Source organism: Thamnophis sirtalis, unplaced genomic scaffold, assembly GCF_051295495.1.
Source record: "Thamnophis sirtalis isolate CommonGarterSnake01/CBP01778 unplaced genomic scaffold, rThaSir2_p1.2 scaffold_7, whole genome shotgun sequence".
Lineage (NCBI taxonomy): Eukaryota > Metazoa > Chordata > Lepidosauria > Squamata > Natricidae > Thamnophis > Thamnophis sirtalis.
In genome coordinates this window covers 11228489-11246995 of record NW_028261387.1, presented here as the reverse complement: position 1 = coordinate 11246995, position 18507 = coordinate 11228489, and the positions used below count along the sequence as shown (strand labels likewise).

At 46.0% G+C, this 18507-nt stretch overlaps 1 protein-coding gene across 1 annotated transcript; it reads right to left on the bottom strand.

Moving 5' to 3' along the window:
* Positions 1-424: 424 nt before the first annotated feature.
* Positions 425-1453, bottom strand: GFI1 (growth factor independent 1 transcriptional repressor; the record flags this gene model as incomplete). Its single annotated transcript, XM_087720779.1, is given in 2 exon segments — positions 425-616; positions 1318-1453. Coding segments are annotated over 2 exon segments (307 nt in total), but the record flags the coding sequence as incomplete, so codon positions are not given.
* Positions 1454-18507: the final 17054 nt, after the last annotated feature.

Sequence of the window (18507 nt, the reverse complement as noted above, 5' to 3'; positions counted from 1 at the left end):
ATTGCGCATTTCAAAGGATGAAATGGATCGACGCTGAAGCGATCCAACTAAACCGCTTAACGACGACCAGCACGACTTGAGACATGGACTTCCACCAATTCAAGAACAACGGAGAAAACGACTACCTTGACATAGGACGCAGCGAAAAGTCGGGTTAAGCTCTTTAAAGCTCCCTCTCTTCTCTCTCCTCCCCACCCCCCAAATTGTAAAAAAGACCCATCTATTATGATTTTCTCAAAACAGCCCTCCGGGTGGCTTTTTCAAATATGCTAGGTTGGCCAGCTTTAATCACGGTCTTCTGAATTAACCCAACCGTCTCAGGTACGCGGATCGCAAGCGACTGGCTACTTCGGGGTTCATCCACCGGGAACGCGCCCTCGTTCAATGCGCCCGTCTCCCCTCCGCCGCCTCTTTCCATCCCTACCTGGGGAGGCCGAGGGGGAGGGCGGTCTCCAAAAATCCTCCATCTCGGCGGCCGGATCACAAACGCTGCTGCTTTCACAGCTGGGGGCCGAATCGGAGCTCCTGTCCGCCCCATCGGGCAGCTGAGAATCCGGGGAGAGGCGATCCGGGGGGAGACTCCGTTCGGGGAGAGCCAGGTGCGAAACCGTGCTATCTGTCCAGGAAGGAGAAAAGAAGAAACCGTTGGTATTTTTTCCCCCGCCCGAAGATCCTGTTGATCCCTGATTTGGGATTTCGTTGAATGGGAGGGGGGAGAAATCAAAGAATATAGCAATAGCAATAGCAGTTAGACTTATATACCGCTTCATAGGGCTTTCAGCCCTCTCTAAGCGGTTTACAGAGTCAGCATATCGCCCCCAACAACAATCCGGGTCCTCATTTTACCCACCTCGGAAGGATGGAAGGCTGAGTCAACCCTGAGCCGGTGAGATTTGAACCGCTGAACTGCAGAACAGCAGTCAGCTGAAGTAGCCTGCAGTGCTGCATTTAACCACTGCGCCACCTCGGCTCTTCGGAAGGGAATCGAAGCAGTTAAACTCGGGTTCCCACGACCACTTCCAACCCATGAGTCTGCTACACTAATCCTTAAAGAGGTCGGGATAGCAGGACGCGTGTGATTAAAATGTGACCGGCCGCTTGGTGGGTCAGCGCGTCGTGCCAACTCAGCCAGCGCAAGTAAGACGGGGCGGCAGATGCAGCTTCGCGGCTGTTCAGTCAACCGCGCCTGTCAAAACCCGGACCTTCTCCGGGATCTCAGCCAGCGGGAAGCAGGTGCCCGGAGGCGATGGCCTCGAGCCTCCCCAGGCAGGCGGCCCGGAAGGGAGAATCGTCCCCCGGAGGGCTTTTGCCTCTTACCTGCGCAGATCTGAGCCAAGACGCTCTCCAGGGTGCCGCCGTAGTCGCCGTCGGGGGCGCGGGGCTGGTGGTAGCTATGAGCCTTCTTGCTCTTCACCAGGAACGACCGAGGCATGGCGAGGGGCCTAAGGCTGGCCGCCCCCTTTCTCGCCTCCCCCCCGCCCGGGCTGGCTCTTGTCACGCCTTCGGACCTCTTCGACTGAACAGTCGCAGCGGCCGCCGCGCTGGTTCCTCTGCGCGCCACCAGCAGCCAAGCTCTCCAACGCCCCGGCCGCGCTGCGAGGGACCTAGGCGGAGGGGGAAGGAGGCATTGGTCACCGATCTCAGGGGGAAGGCGGAGGGGAGGAGCGCCGGGCCGGGAAGACGCCCTACCATCCACCAGGTGGCATTCACACAGGTGGCCCCAGCCCGACGACGGGAGCGCGGCTCCAACCGCCTGGCACTTTCTCAACCTCTCCCCCTGGTCGTCCCCCCCACCCGTTTCGCCGGCGCGGCCTTTCGGGCGGTGGGCGGGGTGGGGGTAATTTAATTCAAGAGGAATAGACGGTTCTACAAAAAAAAAAGAAAAAGCATGGCCCTCCTCCAGAAAGCCCCCCCCCCATGTCCCTCCAAGCTATTTCTTTCTAAGCAATCTAGCAGAGGGGACAGTATCCGGTCTTCTGATCCGCTTGTCATATTCCATCCAATACTGGACAGTGTGTGTGAGAGAGGAGGGAGGGAGAGGGAGGGAGAGAGAGAGAAAGGAGGGAGAGGGAGGGAGAGGGAGGGAGAGAGAGAGAAAGGAAGGGAGGGAGAGGGAGAGGGAGGGAGAGAGAGAGAGAGAAAGGAAGGGAGGGAGAGGGAGAGGGAGGGAGAGAGAGAGAAAGGAAGAGAGGGAGAGGGAGGGAGAGAGAAAGGAAGGGAGGGAGAGGGAGGGAGAGAGGGGGGGATTTCAAATGTCAAGCTTTCTTTCGCAGGTGAGCGAGATTTTCAACCACGTCCAACGTTAGTCCGTCCGTCTGTCTCCCCCCCTCCTCTCCCTCTCTCTCTCCCCCCCCCCACATACCATACATAAAAACGCACACCTCGAACGCAAGGAAAACTCCGGTGTAGGATGAGTTGCGCTTTTCTATTGAGCAGTGCGTTCGCGCACGTTTTTGGACAGCGGGGATCCTCGAAGTCGCCTCGGTCCGCGCCCCTAGCCGTTTACCTGAGAGGCGCAGGTATAACTGAGCACGCGGGGCTTGGATTCCCTTAGTGACGGCGGCCGCTCTCTAGAAGCCTCCTTAAGCCCTCGCCTTCCCCGTCCTACGACTCTCTTGATTAAGCATTGCTACCATGGATGGGCATTTCTAGGGAAACGCGAGCTTCTAAACCCCGCGCACGGCGCGCCATTCCTTGGAGAATCGTGGGCTCTTTTTACATCGCCGTCCTGGAAAAGGGAGGGACGCGTAAGCTTCTAGGCAGCTGGCTTGAGGCTTATTTCGGGGATATCCCCAAACGCCGCATCCTCCAAACCCTCCTCCCTCCCTCAAAGGTGGTTTAAATCCTTACAATCCGAGGCGGAGATGTAAATAAACTAAGATTGGAGAGAAGGACGCTTTAAAGTCGGTCAAACGGCATCCAGGGCGACAGGATTCGCTCTTCCGTTGTTGTTGTTTTTTAAAGGGAGAAGGTTAAACGGCGAGTCAATCTTCCACAGCTGTGGGTAATTCCAATATTTTCACTTCCTGATTTTAAAACCAGTTTCGCTAATCTCGGCCTTTGCAGGACAAATAGGGTTTGAAACTGCAAGCAACTGCACGCAAGGGAATCCCGAGGACGCGAAGATGGGAAACGTCGGAATGTCCTGTTTCAACTCAAGGACCATCAAACCATCGCCCAGCCGCCCAAGTATATCCGTGTTTAACCGAAATGTGTGGCTTACGCAAGTCACCCAATCTTCTGACTTTACAGGGCACTTCTAAACCAGCTTGTTTCAAAAATTGCTGCATTTCTTTAAACATGGTTAAGTCTGCTGGCTTTCATCGTGGCTACTGTCGTTGTTTTGTGATTTGGAGGAATTTATAGTGCGATGTATTGTGCCAATACAGAAATGGGTTAATGCAGTAACCAGGTTAGCTGTGTTTGGCTAAGGCATCCCTACAGGCATAAATAAAGCACAAGAATTGAATAGGTTAGTTTTAAAAATTTGAGGTATGGCTTAGTATGTCCTTTAAATGCACTGATTTCTCACGATGAAATGATAGGAATGATAGCAACCCTAACGGGGGCGGGGGGGGATTGATGGTGACCAAAATTATGCTAGATCAATTAATTTTATGTGTATGCAACTAAAATTAATTTCACCACTGACCTGGAAGGGAGTTCATCCGGTCCTTTGGGGCATACAGAAAGGAGAATATTTATAGCTCAGGATTGAAATGAGGGATCCTTGGTACTCTCTGAGCTTGGTTGCTTTCATTACCAATAGCAATAGCAATAGCAGTTAGACTTATATACCGCTTCATAGGGCTTTCAGCCCTCTCTAAGCGGTTTACAGAGTCAGCATATTGCCCCCAACAACAATCCGGGTCCTCCTTTTACCCACCTCGGAAGGATGGAAGGCTGAGTCAACCCTGAGCCGGTGAGATTTGAACAGCCGAACTGCAGAACTGCAGTCAGCTGAAGTAGCCTGCAGTGCTGCATTTGGTGTTACCAAACTAGGTAACACCATCAGTGCTTTAACCCTAACCCTAACTCTTGCTCAGAGAACACCAACGATCTCACATATCCGAGTACACATGGATAGAATTGCAATCCTAGTGTTTAAATGATCTTTCACACAATATATTAGATCAGAGGTCTCCAACCTTGGCAACTTTTAAGACTTGTCAAAGTTGTCAAGACAACTGGAGTTGAAGTCCACAAGTTTTGAAGTTGCCAAGGTTGAAAACCCCTGTATTAGTTTATTCTGTGGGTATTAGCGAGAGATCTTCTCAAAAGAATAAATCAATTCAGGGCTGAGATGGATTGTTAAACTGACTTAGGGACCAGCAAATCTTTAGCTCTTTTGCATTACCCCACTTTTCTCTCCTGTGTCGGAAATGGTGGTTGGTGCTTTGGACAACCAAAATTCTCCAGGAGGAAGAGAAAAACGGATAATTTAAAACGATATGTTTATTCAGTGCGGCCAAAATAAACCAAGAGCCTCAATGAAATTTTGTGGTCTTTTCGCTGTCTTTAGGGTTGCTGGATTTTAGAGACTAATTTATGCTAATTTATACAGTCGGTGTTTACTCAGCATTGGCTTCTGACACAAATTGTCCTTCATTGGAGGGAGGGATTAAAAATTGCATTCTAAGAATTAATACACTGCAGTGTCATTTTATCCTAACAGAGAATGAAGAAACGTTCACCTTCGCTTCTGAAAGCAGCCAGTAGTCCCCACAAGAAGCAAAATTCAGGAGCATTTGGAATTGACTGCTTCTTACCCCTTGTGGAGCACTGCATAAAATGTAGGAGGGTAGAATATTCTCATCCAGGGCCGAGTTAAACTTGGAAGTCATCAGATGCTTTAGAAAGTTGCTATGAATTCGGAAGAGCGAGGCTTCTTAGAGACAAAAATGAATCATTACCTCTTTTTTCTGTACTGTCCAGTCCTCTGCCAAAACTCTCCAATTGTAGGGATAGAAAATATTTTGGAAAAGCTACACATACACACACAAAAAAAAACTAGGGTGGAATCCTTCGGGTCCATCTCAGCTTTGCAGCAGCCCAAAGTGTGTTTAAAGCATTTAGGATTGCAAGCTAAGAGGTCAACGCATTGATATTTACTTAGTTATCATTCCAACTGTACTCAGAGGGTTAGATTCAGATTTGAGTCAAATCGTTTTCAGGCAGTTTTTGTTTGGTTAGCCTTCAGATCAATACGGATACCGTTTGTTTGTTTGTTTCTTTCTTTCTTTCTTTCTTTCTTTCTTTCTTTCTTTCTTTCTTTCTTTCTTTCTTTCTTTCTTTCTTTCTTTCCCTCCCCTCAGGGTTCTTTTTCCTGCATCCAGAATAAATAGAGGTTAAAACGCCCTTTGGAGATAGTAAAGGAGAACGCGCGTGCGTTCACCCAACAAAGTCAACCCACTTGCTGAATTCTGGATTCACACGTTAGGTCAACAATTAACTAAATGGGCTGAGCGTTCTCCCACAACCTGAGCCACCAGGTGTCTATGGACACTCTCAGCCATCCAGGCCACGGTTGTCCCAAAGGTGCTTTTTCAAGAGGCAACTGGACTTTCTGGCTTTTCTTTGAAGACGTTTTGCTTCTCATCCAAGAAGCTTATTTAGCTGCGAGCGGCTAAAAGTGGGAGGGGCTAAAAAGTTATTGGATGAGGTCACTTAACCAGAAATGAAAGATCCTGAGAATTACACCTATAGAATTCCGCTTTGAAATGTGTTTTGGTCTGTTTGTGTGCGTTGTTTCTGGCTGGTGGGTTGAATTTTACGCAGTTGAACTCTTAAGCCAACCAACTGGTTTTATCCGTTATTGAAATAAATACGTGTTTGGGAACTATGCATAAGCAGAAAGAAGAGTATTTCCTATTCCATTTACAACAAGAACTGAAGTTATTGTGGAGAAAATGCCTACAAAAATACCGTTGCACCCAGCATACTACTCACCTATATATCCTCTGCACTTGCTTTCAACACATACACATACACATACACATACACATACACATACACATACACATACACATACACATACACATACACATACACATACACATACACATACACATACACATACACATACACATACACATACACATACACATACACATACATATACACACAGTCCAGAGGTGGTATTCAGCAGGTTCTGAAGAACCGGTAGCGGACATTTTGAGTAGTAGTTCGGAGAACCGGTAAATACCACCTCTGACTGGGCCCACCCCCATCTATTCTCCGAGCCCCAAGCTGATCGGGATGAAATGGAAATTTTGCACTAACCCCCTGGAGTGGGAAGGGAAGGGAGATTTTACAGTATCCTTCCCCTGCCACGCCCAACAAGCCACGCCCACAGAACCGGTAGTAAAAAATTGAACCTCTCCAACCTCGGCAACTTTAAGCTTGGCGGACTTCAACTCCCAGAATTCAAAGCTGTCTAGGGAATCCTGGGAGTTGAAGTCCTCCAGGCTTAAAGTTGCCAAGGTTGGAGACCCCTGGCTTAAGCCAGTGTTTCTCAACCTTGGCAACTTGAAGATGTCTGGACTTCAACTCCCAGAATTCCCCAGCCAGCGAACGCTGGCTGGGGAATTCTGGGAGTTGAAGTCCGGACATCTTCAAGTGACCAAGGTTGAAAAAGACTGCTCTAGGCTGTGTTTTGAATCCAGGATTGGTTGAGTTCTCAGATGCCATGTGGTGTTGAGTAAAGGGCCAATATTATCACGCTTTAATCCATCTCCCTGGAGCTGAAGTGGAGAGGTCTTTATTATGTAAAGGGACTAGCTTGCCCTTCTTAATGATCCATTGACAAAGTGGGGCTGGGGAATTCTGGGAGTTGAAGTCCGGACATCTTCAAGTGGCCAAGGTTGAGAAACACTGTGTTAGGATCTTGGCACGTTTCCGCTCTGCGCGCTTTTACTCCACGCCCCCACCCTTAAAAAGGATGAGCGCTGCAGAGATGATTTACAGATCTAAGACGAACAGGGCAGAAAAAAGTGTGATGCGTGGCATTATCATTAAGAAGCTAATATACATCTTATCCACCCACCCGTGACTTCTCCCGCCTCGTAAGTCTAAGGGGGAAACGCGAGTGGGCTTCCATACAACAATCCACACAAGGAAAAAGCGCCCTTCCCAGCGGAGCCATCGCGCCCCCCTTTAGGGTCGAACGTCCCCCGGGATGCTTCTTGGGAGGAGGCCTAAGTTTTAATCAAAAGAGATGTGGCATAAGAGAGAAAGGTGCCCAGAATGCCGATATCTGAGGATCTGGAATGCGCTGGCTTGGAACCCAGCATGGAAATCGGCCGCGCTCGCCACCCCTTTGGATGGCGGTGGGAGAATACCGCCCGCCCCACACCTGCCGTCTCTTTCATCCTTGAGAAGGAGACGGCGTGGCGGAAAATTGGGAAAGGAAATCAAAGCGCCTTGATAGATTGGCTGCCTTATCTGGCCCAGCCACCCAGTCAGTCCCTCGGTCGGTCAGTCAGTCAGTCAGTCAGTCAGTCAGTCAGTCAGTCAGTCAGTCAGTCTCTCTCTCTCCCTCCCTCCCTCCCCCCCTCTCTCTCTCCTCACTGAGGAACCACATGAAGCAAGTAAGATGACAGAAGGGGATACGTTTACCTTTTTTATCACATGGTGTATCTTCTCTTTTTTTCATTTCATTTGAATCCTAATCAATTTTTTCATTCCCTTTCTCCTCTAGTTTTTTTTTCTTCATATATCTTATACATACTGTATCAAGAGTTCAGGCGTAGAAAATTATGGTGACAACATCAAATAAGGTGAAATATTGCAGGAATGAAATAAGTTGTTAGAATGATTGTTTTTGGCTCCTATCTCCTCCAAAGCTACTTTTAAAAGAACTTCATGGGGCTCTACCATAGTGGGATAGAGGCTCTTTTCAAGAAACCTCCCTCCCCCCCCCTCTCTCTCTCTTTCTCTCTCTCTCTCTCTCTCTCTCCCTCCCTCCCTCCCTCCCTCCCTTCTCTCTCTCCCCCTCCTTCTCTCTCTGTCTCCCTCTCACACACAAACACATCTTTCTTGACCTGTAATGGGCAATAATGACAAAAAAGAGATGAAAGTTTTCTAAATATCAGCGGGTCACAAGTTTAGTGCTCGAGGTAGACAGAGGACATAGGCTAGGAAACATGGATAAGATGCCCTCCCTCTCTCCCTCTCCCTCCCTCCCTCTCTCTCTCCCCATCCCTCCCTCTTTCTTTCCCTCCCTCCCTCCCTCCCCCTCTCTCTTTCCCTCCCTCCCCTCCTCTCTCTTTCACACACACCTCCCTCGGTTGAATTAGAGGAAGAAACTCGGAGGCGGGAGGGCATTCCAGAGGAGCGCCCAGCTCCGCCTGTTCTCTCCCGCCCCCGCCCGGTTTCCCCAGATGTCTCAGACTGTGTAGCAGCCACCCCCTCTACCCCTCCTCTGCCAAGGTTCAAAAAGTGAGAGGCACGTAGGCAGCCCGAGAGATGCCCTCTTCTGATGCTGGCCCGCTTCAACGCGAGTCTCTCTTTCTGGGGTGGCTCCTACTTCTCTTTTCCTAATTGTTGCCGGTTTGTAACAGAAGCTCGGGCTGAAAAAAAGTCTCAGAAGGTTCCTTGGGCTGGCTGATTCCGACTTGTTCAGCCGGAGCTTGGTGACTTTCGGGCTATTTATATCTAATTTCTCCATTACTAAACAGAAATTGTGTACGGCGTGTGTTCAACCAAGGGGTCGATTTGAGATAAGGGAGATGTGTATCTGCTTGAGAGACATTCACACACGGTTCTTAAAACCCACATTCGCAACACAAAATAAGCCTCGCTGAAAATAAAACCCTAAAGCTACCAGACCTAAAGTTGGTCTTAACTACTCCCCCCCCCCCCCCCGGGCGCGCTTCCGTGTACCAAATCTGGATTCTGTCCTGTCGTCTCAGGCTACCTTAAAATATTGGGGGAAGGGGGCGGGTTTGCGGGAAAGTGAATTTATATCGTCTAAATTAAACTTAAAACATTTGGATTAGAATAGAAATATACAAAATTGGGTATTTTAGGAGGCGCCCTGTTGCCCTCTTGTTGTTGAACCTTTATCTCATTATCACTCATCTCCTCCCACTTATGACTGCAGGACTGTAACTTTGTTGCTTGTATCCTTACGATTTATATTGATATTGATTGTTTCCTGATTGCTTATTTGTACCCTATGACTATCATTAAGTGTTGTATCTTTTTATTCTTGATGAATGTATTTTATTCTCCTTATGTACACTGAGAGCATATGCACCAAAGACAAATTCCTTGTGTGTACAGTCACACTTGGCCAATAAAGAATTCTATTCTATTCTACTCTATTCTATTTTCCTCTATTCTATTCTATTCTATTTTCCTCCATTCTATTCTATTCTCCTCCATTCTATTTTCCTCTATTCTATTCTGTTCTATTCTATTCTATTTTCCTCCATTCTATTCTATTCTCCTCCATTCTATTTTCCTCTATTCTATTCTGTTCTATTCTATTCTATTTTCCTCCATTCTATTCTATTCTCCTCCATTCTATTTTCCTCTATTCTATTCTGTTCTATTCTATTCTATTTTCCTCCATTCTATTCTATTCTACTCTATTCTATTTTCCTCTATTCTATTCTGTTCTATTCTATCCTATTTTCCTCTATTCTATTCTATTCTATTCTATTTTCCTCCATTCTATTCTATTCTCCTCCATTCTATTTTCCTCTATTCTATTCTATTCTATTCTCCTCCATTCTATTCTATTCTATTCTATTCTATTCTCCTCCATTCTATTTTCCTCCATTCTATTCTATTTTCCTCCATTCTATTTTCCTCCATTCTATTCTATTCTCCTCCATTCTATTTTCCTCTATTCTATTCTATTCTATTCTATTCTATTCTCCTCCATTCTATTTTCCTCCATTCTATTCTATTTTCCTCCATTCTATTTTCCTCCATTCTATTCTATTCTCCTCCATTCTATTTTCCTCTATTCTATTCTATTCTCCTCCATTCTATTTTCCTCTATTCTATTCTATTCTCCTCCATTCTATTCTATTCTATTCTCCTCCATTCTATTTTCCTCCATTCTATTCTATTTTCCTCCATTCTATTTTCCTCCATTCTATTCTATTCTCCTCCATTCTATTTTCCTCTATTCTATTCTATTCTATTCTATTCTCCTCCATTCTATTTTCCTCTATTCTATTCTATTTTCCTCCATTCTATTCTATTCTATTCTATTCTATTCACCTTTATACGCGTCTAAGGACGAATTAACACAACAAAGTATCTACCGCTGGTCAACCTACGGGTGACAACTCTCTTCCGAAGTCAGGCAACTTCCAGTCTAAAGCTGTTGGGCGGCTGAGGACTCGAGATCCTTTCCAAGGGGGTGAAGGAAAAAGACCCTCACATCACATTTCCCCCCCCCCCCCAGCCAATAGGAAAGGAGCCGAGGGGCCGGGAAACCCCGCTACTCCGCGGTTGCCTTTCGGGATTAATCACAACTCAGCTCTCTGCAGGGCCCCGGCCTTGCTCGCCCGCCCTGAAACGCTCCCGAAACCAAAGTTTTGATTTGGGGAGAAGTAGAAGTTTCGTCCGAAGGCGCGCTTGGGGAAAAAAACCGGCGCCGCTTTTACGCATGCGCGCGCGCAAAATCCCAAGCCCAGTTTTCGCAGGGATTTATTTCGAGGTGGGGGAAAACAACTACCGCCTTCTCCTTTCTCGTTTCATTCCGTAAATCCGATCGTTTAACCCCCGCGGGGGAGGCGAGTTCCTGGTAAAAGGCCGAGGACGAGGTCTGAAAGCGGCCGGGAAATATTTAACCTCCACTAGAACAGGGGTCTCCAACCGTGTCAACGTTTAAGACTTGTGGACTTCAACTTGCTGGCTGAGGGATTCTGGGAGTTGAAGTCCATAAGTCAAAGTTAACAAGTTGCAGGGGGTCTCCAACCGTGTCAACTTTTAAGACTTGTGGACTTCAATTCCCAGAATCCCTCAGCCAGCAAGTTGGAGTCCACGAGTCTTAAACGTTGACACGGTTGGAGACCCCCCTGCAACTTAACTTTAAGACTTGTGGACTTCAACTCCCAGAATCCCTCAGCCAGCAAGTTGTAGTCCACAAGTCTTAAAAGGTGACACGGTTGGAGACCCCCCCTGCAACTAGAAGTTCCCTACCCAAACTTCCCTCAACTCCACAAGGTTCTCTCTCCGTAGAGAACGTGGCCTTCCTGAACTCGCGTTTCCACAAAGAATCCTGCCTGTAGGGCAAGCCGTCGTATCTCGGGAGGTGCCCAAGCCGCCCGGAGACCCGCCTTCCCGACCTCTCTGGACTTTGGGCGAGCATAGGATCGTCCAGACAGAGCGCGGGTTGAGGGGATGGGAGGCGTGGACCTGGCACACACACAGCCCTGATCCGTTTCCAAGAAAAGCTCATCCCGGTCCGCCAGTTGGTTCTCTCTTATTTGCCCCCAATTGAGGGATTTAGAAAGGCGGGAAAAAATGGTGAAAAAAAATAAGCCGGCGGAGGGAAACCGGACGCCTCCTCTACCTCCGCCACCTCCCTGTAATCTAGGGCAGTGTTTCTCAACCTTGGCCACTTGAAGATGTCTGGACTTCAACTCCCAGAATTCCCCAGCCAGCGAATGCTGGCTGGGGAATTCTGGGAGTTGAAGTCCAGACATCTTCAAGTAGCCAAGGTTGAGAAACACTGATCTAGGGCAGTGGTCTCCAACCTTGGCAGCTTTAAGACCTGTGGACTTCAACTCCCAGAGTTCCTCAGCCAGCTTTGCTGGCTGAGGAACTCTGGGAGTTGAAGTCCACAGGTCTTAAAGTTGAAGGTTGGAGACCACTGATCTAGGGTGTGTGTGGTGGGGTGAAGTCTCCCTCCTGCAAGTGTAGGCTCGCATCCCAGCTAGTTTAATCAATGGGGAGGGAGTGGGGTACGTCCGTGGGATGGGGGGGAACGCTCTGGACCACATTAGGGTGTGGGAAGAGGGTCCCAAGTGCGTCACGGATACCTCAAAGGGCCGGAGTGGAGTCCCGCTGCCCTCGAGGCAGGACAGGTGTAAAAGGCCAATTTTTTTGCGCCCCGAGGCAGACAGCAAACAGTAAGAGAGTTGGAAGGGACCTTGGAGGTCATCTAGTCCAACCCCCCGAGACCTGCCCTAGGGATTCGAACCGCCGACCTTTCTGATCCACAAGCGCGGTGTCTTAGCCCCTGAGCCACCTATAGCCATGCTGAGCCAAACACAAACCAGACAAACAAGCCCCGAGACAGCATCGGAGGGGTGGGGTGGGGTGGGGGGGTTGAGGAAGAGAGGATGGTTTCATTTACCGTGGGGAAGGACGGTGGAAGGACGACGGTTTTTCTCCCACGGGGACTTAACTACATAAAGCGCTCTCTCTCCGTTTCCTCCAGACTGAAGAATGGCAGTATCTGGACTAGCCTCTTTTTAGTTCTTTCTCTTTCTTTCTACACACAACTTACTTTCAGAGCTCAGCCCCTCAAACCACAAACCTCATTTCCTGAGCGTTAAGGGTGCTTTTCTGCTGAAACACCAGTGACATTTGCTTTTGCTTCCCTTCCCCTAAAAAAAATAGCCTGGCGTTCTTCTTTAGTTTTATTCTATCCTTAGCCTGAGAATTCTTTTTAAAGGTATGAAGTTAACTTGGATTTAGGTACTGCGATGGCACACGGAAACCCATTTCTAAATCTCTCTGGCTGAAGACTAATGAGCAGAAAGGGCTAAAAATGAAAAAAAAAAATATGTTCAAATGCAAAAGCATCTCAACACATATTTCAAACATTAAGACATTGGGCTGATGTTTATTTCTTAGTTTAAGCCCATTTGGATTTCTACTGCAATTGAAAAATCTGGAGAGTTTTAAAAGTGAGCTGAATTAAGAATTGATCAGGAAGAATATATCTTTAGATCCAGTGCAGAGGTGGGTTCCTACCAGTTCGCACCTATTCGGTAGAACCGGTTCGTCAAATCTACTGAACTGGTTAGAAGAGGTTCCACCAGTGGACCCGGAAAGCAAGCCACACCTACAGAAGAGGTTCCAAAAATTTTTGAAACCCACCACTGCCACATACAGACAGACACACACACAGAGACTGACACAGAGAGAGAAAGAGAAAGAAAGGAAAAAATAAATAAAGAAAAAAGAAAGAAAAAGTGAGAGAGAGATGAAAGAAAAAAAGAAAAAAGGGACAGAGAGACAAAAGGAAGGAGAGAGAGAGAGAGAGAGAGAGAAAACACATGGCCGGCAAGCCACTCCCACAAAGGAGGCCACACCCACAGAGTAGGTTCCAAATTTTTTTGAAACCCACCACTGATCCAGTGCCAACATTGAGTATTATTTGGCATACTTCTGATGTTAAATATAACAGCAGATATGAAACCCTTCCCTTTTTACAGTTGCTCCAAAGCTGCCTCCTCAGAAAACTAACTTTGCTTATCCAAATAAGCATTGTGCATTTTTATCATAGATTTCTAAATAGGTTGGTGTTATTAAGAAGTATTCCTTTTACAGCTCACTTCTATGTATGTTTTATTCCATCTAGTCCCATGAATGTAAAGCCCAGATGCAACCATGGCTTTTTTTTGGGGGGGGGGGAACATGCTCTTGACTGGAACACAAAGATGTAACCCCGTGAATATAACAAAAAAAATAGGTAGAATCATGTTTTGAGGCTATTTTCGGCAGAATCCTTTCCAATCTGTCCAGACTTTGTAAAAATTGCTAGAGTTAGTCAGAAGCAGATGAAAAGATAAATGAAATGTTGGACCAAGAATTGGTACCTTCTGTAGAACATATCGTGTTTCCCCGAAAATAAGACAGGGTCTTATTTTCAGGGAGGTCTTATTGTTTTTGAGGTGCAGGCAGTGGTGAGCGTGGCCACCTCGTGGCTGCTGCTGTGCTGCAATGTTTTTGGAGAGGGCTTATTTTCAGGGGAGGGCTTATTTTAGCACATGCACTCAAAAGCCCAATTGGGCTTATTATCCAAGGAGGTCTTATTTTCAGGGAAACAAGGTATGTACCCTTAAATTAGAATTGTGTGTTTCTTCTCAGTGGATACAACTTCTCGGTCCCTAACATTCTTTATGGATAAGGATAAGGAAAAGTTAGATGATGGGAATGATATGGATGGAATGTGCACAAATAAATTGTTGTGCAAGTTTTAAAAAATCTTGCACCCTTGAATATACAAGCCTTCACAGTATAAAGCATCTTTCTAGCATCAAGTCAAACACATTCTTCTGGACTAGTTTGCCCAGTGAAGAATAGAATGTAATTCGGAAGCTAATCTCTCTAAATGGATTTCAGTCTTCCAGTCCTTATAAGAATCCTGTTTTGGGAAATGAACTGTTTGCAGTAAAAACCTTCCAAAATTACAGTATATTTGCTCAAAATATTAGATTGCTTGACCCAGTATATGAAACAGCCTATTTTGGGTTACATTAAAATGACAGTAATGCACAATGGATAATGAATTATTTTCAGCTACAATAGCTGATATAATAGAATATTCCTACTTGGAAGGAATGGAATTGTACTCCTAAAGGATACTTTTTTGAAGATGCAACCAAACAGATGACCACCCGATGGTAGCAAAGAGTTTTCTGCATCTCTTTGCTACCATCTAGTGGTCCTCTGAATTTTTGCAGCCCAGATATGTCTATTCAAATGGAATCACCTAAAATGGTATTCCTATAACCTTTCTTATTGTTTAAAATAGTAAAAAGTTATTGTTAACTGTTTAAACTTTAAATGACAGAATTGCTTGAAATTTATTTTAAATCAAGCCTTGTCTAGTATTTCCACAACTGACTTTTACACCCTAGGACCAGTGGTGGGGTTTAAATTTTTTTACTGCCAGTTTTGTGGGCGTGGCTTGGTGGGCATGGTGTGGCTTGGTGGGCGTGGCAGGGGAAGGATACCGCAAAACCCCCATTCCCTCCCAACTCCTGGGAGAAGATTACTGCAAAATCTCCATTCCCTCCCTATCCCACTAACCTGTTTTCCAGATCCGTTCTCCTGTTCAGGGCAACAAAAGAAAATCAGCTGGGAAGCAGTGGGGGCGTGGCCAGCCTATCTGCTGGTTCTCCAGAACTACTCAAAATTTCCGCTACCGGTTCTCCAGAACCTGTCAGAACTGGCTGAATATCACCTCTGCCTAGAATCCTTGCCTAAGCTTGCTACGTGCACATAATGCCATATTTAGTTCTGTCCCCCTGGAGTAACAAAAAGAGCAGTGAGGGATAAAATAGGGAACAAACGGTCTTAAAAATGTCTCTAGGCCTGTGAATTAGGAAGCTTGCAGGCAGCAATTGAAGATAACTTCCCTTCTGCTGCTAAATACAGGTAGTCCTCAACTTACGACCACAATTGAGCCCAAAATTTATGTTCTTAAGTGAAAAATGTATTGAATTTTGCCCCATTTTGTGCCTTTTTTTGCCACACCCACTAAGTGAATCCCTGCAGTTGTTAAATTATTAACATGGTGGTTAAATGAATCTGGTTTCCCCATTGACTTTGCTTGTCAGATCGCAAAATATGAGTCAGTTGTCCAGCATCTGAATTTTATTCATGCGATCGTAGGGATCTGCAACAGTCCTAAGTGTGAAAAACGGTCATAAGTCACTTTTTCAGTGCCGTTGTAACTTTGAATGGTCATTAAACAAACTGTTTCAGTCAAGGACCACCTGGAGCCAGCCAGGTTATCATGTCTCTTCTCTTAAAAGCTCTACTTTACAGCTCCCAGACCCCATTCAATATTTGCCACCAATTATCATTTTTAAGGTTTCAGAAGGGAGAAATTATTTAATCATTTAATTACACGAGCAAAATGTAATCCTAGTTATTTTTTATCGTATTTAAATTAAATCTCAAGGTTGACTCAGCCTTCCATCCTTCCGAGGTGGGTAAAATGAGGACCCGGATTGTTGGGGGCGATATGCTGACTCTGTAAACCGCTTAGAGAGGGCTGAAAGCCCTATGAAGCGGTATATAAGTCTAACTGCTATTGCTATTGCTATTGCTAAATGAAACCAATGGTTATTATTTCTCCCCATCCCCGTCTGACCTCTCATGGAAAAGCCAGGTTTGCACCCTCAACCAAAACAAATTGCACATTCTTATTTTGCAGGCCAAGGCTTTTGATACTGGCTCAAATTAAAACTAGCCTGCAATATTTTACAATTAGGCACAAAGGCCGAGATGGCTGTTATCTCCATTTGACACAGAGGAACCAACTTTGAAACAAATTTATTCACCGTTGGCAACTGGTTAGCATCCTCTTCCATCTATTAGTGCAGCAAGACGACTATCCAACCTTTTGGGGCTAAACGTATGATTTGGGAGAGGATGGGGGGAGAAGGGCATGCTGCAATAAACAGGAATACCTCAAAGTGATAGGTTGACTTATTATACTGTAGTTTATTTGGGTTTTCTCCTATGGAGGCAGGCAGGTTTTTGGTTGGAAACACTTGTTATAAAGCCCCCGTTAAGCCTTAAGCTATTTCAACACAGTAGTTCCAACCTCAGGATGGAAAAAAAAAATGATTATCAACCATTTTGACTGGTGGAGGGTGGAGGGGGCCTCTAAAAGAAGCCAAAAACCAACAAAAACCACCAACCCACACCTGGATGCAGCTCTAAAATGTGATGTTGTCAACCCCTGCTTTAGGAAGGCCAAGGAAATGTGGCAGCACTTTCATTCAACACAGGGTGGTGGTGGTGGTGGAAATCTTCCACCTGTATGGTGGGAAGTTGTATTAACCAAGAAGCAAAGTGAAGCAACTCAGCTGAGATCACCTGTGTGTTATTTTATTAAGTTGGACAACTATGGAAAACTTTCATTTGGATCCCCTATGTCAAGCAGGGCATCTTATCCACGTTTCCTAGCCTATGTCCTCTGTTTACCTCGAGCACTAAACTTGTGACCCGCTGATATTTAGAAAACTTTCATCTCTTTTTTGTCATTATTGCCCATTACAGGTCAAGAAAGATGTGTTTGTGTGTGAGAGGGAGACAGAGAGAGAAGGAGGGGGAGAGAGAGAAGGGAGGGAGGGAGGGAGGGAGGGAGGGAGGGAGGGAGGGAGAGAGAGAGAGAGAGAGAGAGAGAGAGAGAGAGAGAGAGAGAGAGAGAGAGAGAGAGAGAGAGATGTTTCTTGAAGAGAGCCTCTATCCCACTATGGTAGAGCCCCATGAAGTTCTTTTAAAAGTAGCTTTGGGGGAGATAGGAGCCAAAAATAATCATTCTAACAACTTATTTCATTCCTGCAATATTTCACCTTATTTGATGTTGTCACCATAATTTTCTACGCCTGAACTCTTGATACAGTATGTATAAAATATATGAAGAAAAAAAAACTAGAGGAGAAAGGGAATGAAAAAATTGATTAGGATTCAAATGAAATGAAAAAAAGAGAAGATACACCATGTGATAAAGAAGGTAAACGTATCCCCCTTCTGTCATCTTACTTGCTTCATGTGGTTCCTCAGTGAGGATTAAAAACAAAATAAAACAAAACAAAAATGAACACCTGCCTCAGAGACCCATGTTGGCTTTCTATCACACCCAAATCTAGAATAGAGTAGAAGAAGAACGGTAACTTTGAACATACACTAAACGGCGATACATTAAAATGAAATTTCATTGCATACAGTACAGCTTTCAAAGGGTCGCCACCTCTGTACTAGCTAATTTGTGTGAACCCTCCAATAAAAGTAGCTAATGAAGTTACTAGCCTACTAACACAATGGCGACTTTTGATATCACTCCCTCCTGCTTTTTCAAACATGGCTTATACTCTAAGCAAAGATTCTGTACCTTCTGGTGTAGCACAGCAAACAGGAGTTCTAGAGCAGAGGTCTTCAAACTTGGCAACTTTAAGACTGGTGGACCTCAACTCTCAGGATTCTCCAGCCAGCTCTGCTGGCTGGAGAATCCTGGGAGTTGAAGTCCACCAGTCTTAAAGTTGCCAAGTTTGGGGACCCCTGTTCTAGAGGAATAGCTCAACTCGGGGGCTCAGCCAGTTGATTTTCTTATACGAGCCTAAGTGGTTAGAGTGCAGTACTGCAGGCTACTTCTGCTGACTGCCGCCTGCCTGCAATTTGGTAGTTCGATTCTCCCCAGGCTCAAGGTTGACTCAGCCTTCCATCCTTCCCAGGTGGGTAAAATGCGGACCCAGATTGTTGGGGGTCAGGAGGCTGACTCTGTAAACCACTTAGAGAGGGCTGAAAGCCCTATGAAGCGGTATATAAGTCTAACTGCTATTGCTATTGCTGTAAAGGATTTCTTATTGCAGGAGATCGAGCAAGGTGAAGCGAAGGGAGCAACAGAGAGAGGGGCTTTGGAAGACCCGGATGTTGGTGTGCGGAAGGGGACTTTATTCTAGTGAGAGAACGCTCGCTCGGGCCACGCCCACCACAGAACTCTGGCAGTAAGTAAGTAAAAACTTTATTACGGTCAAAGACCAGCAATATACATTAGTTTTTACACTATATTAA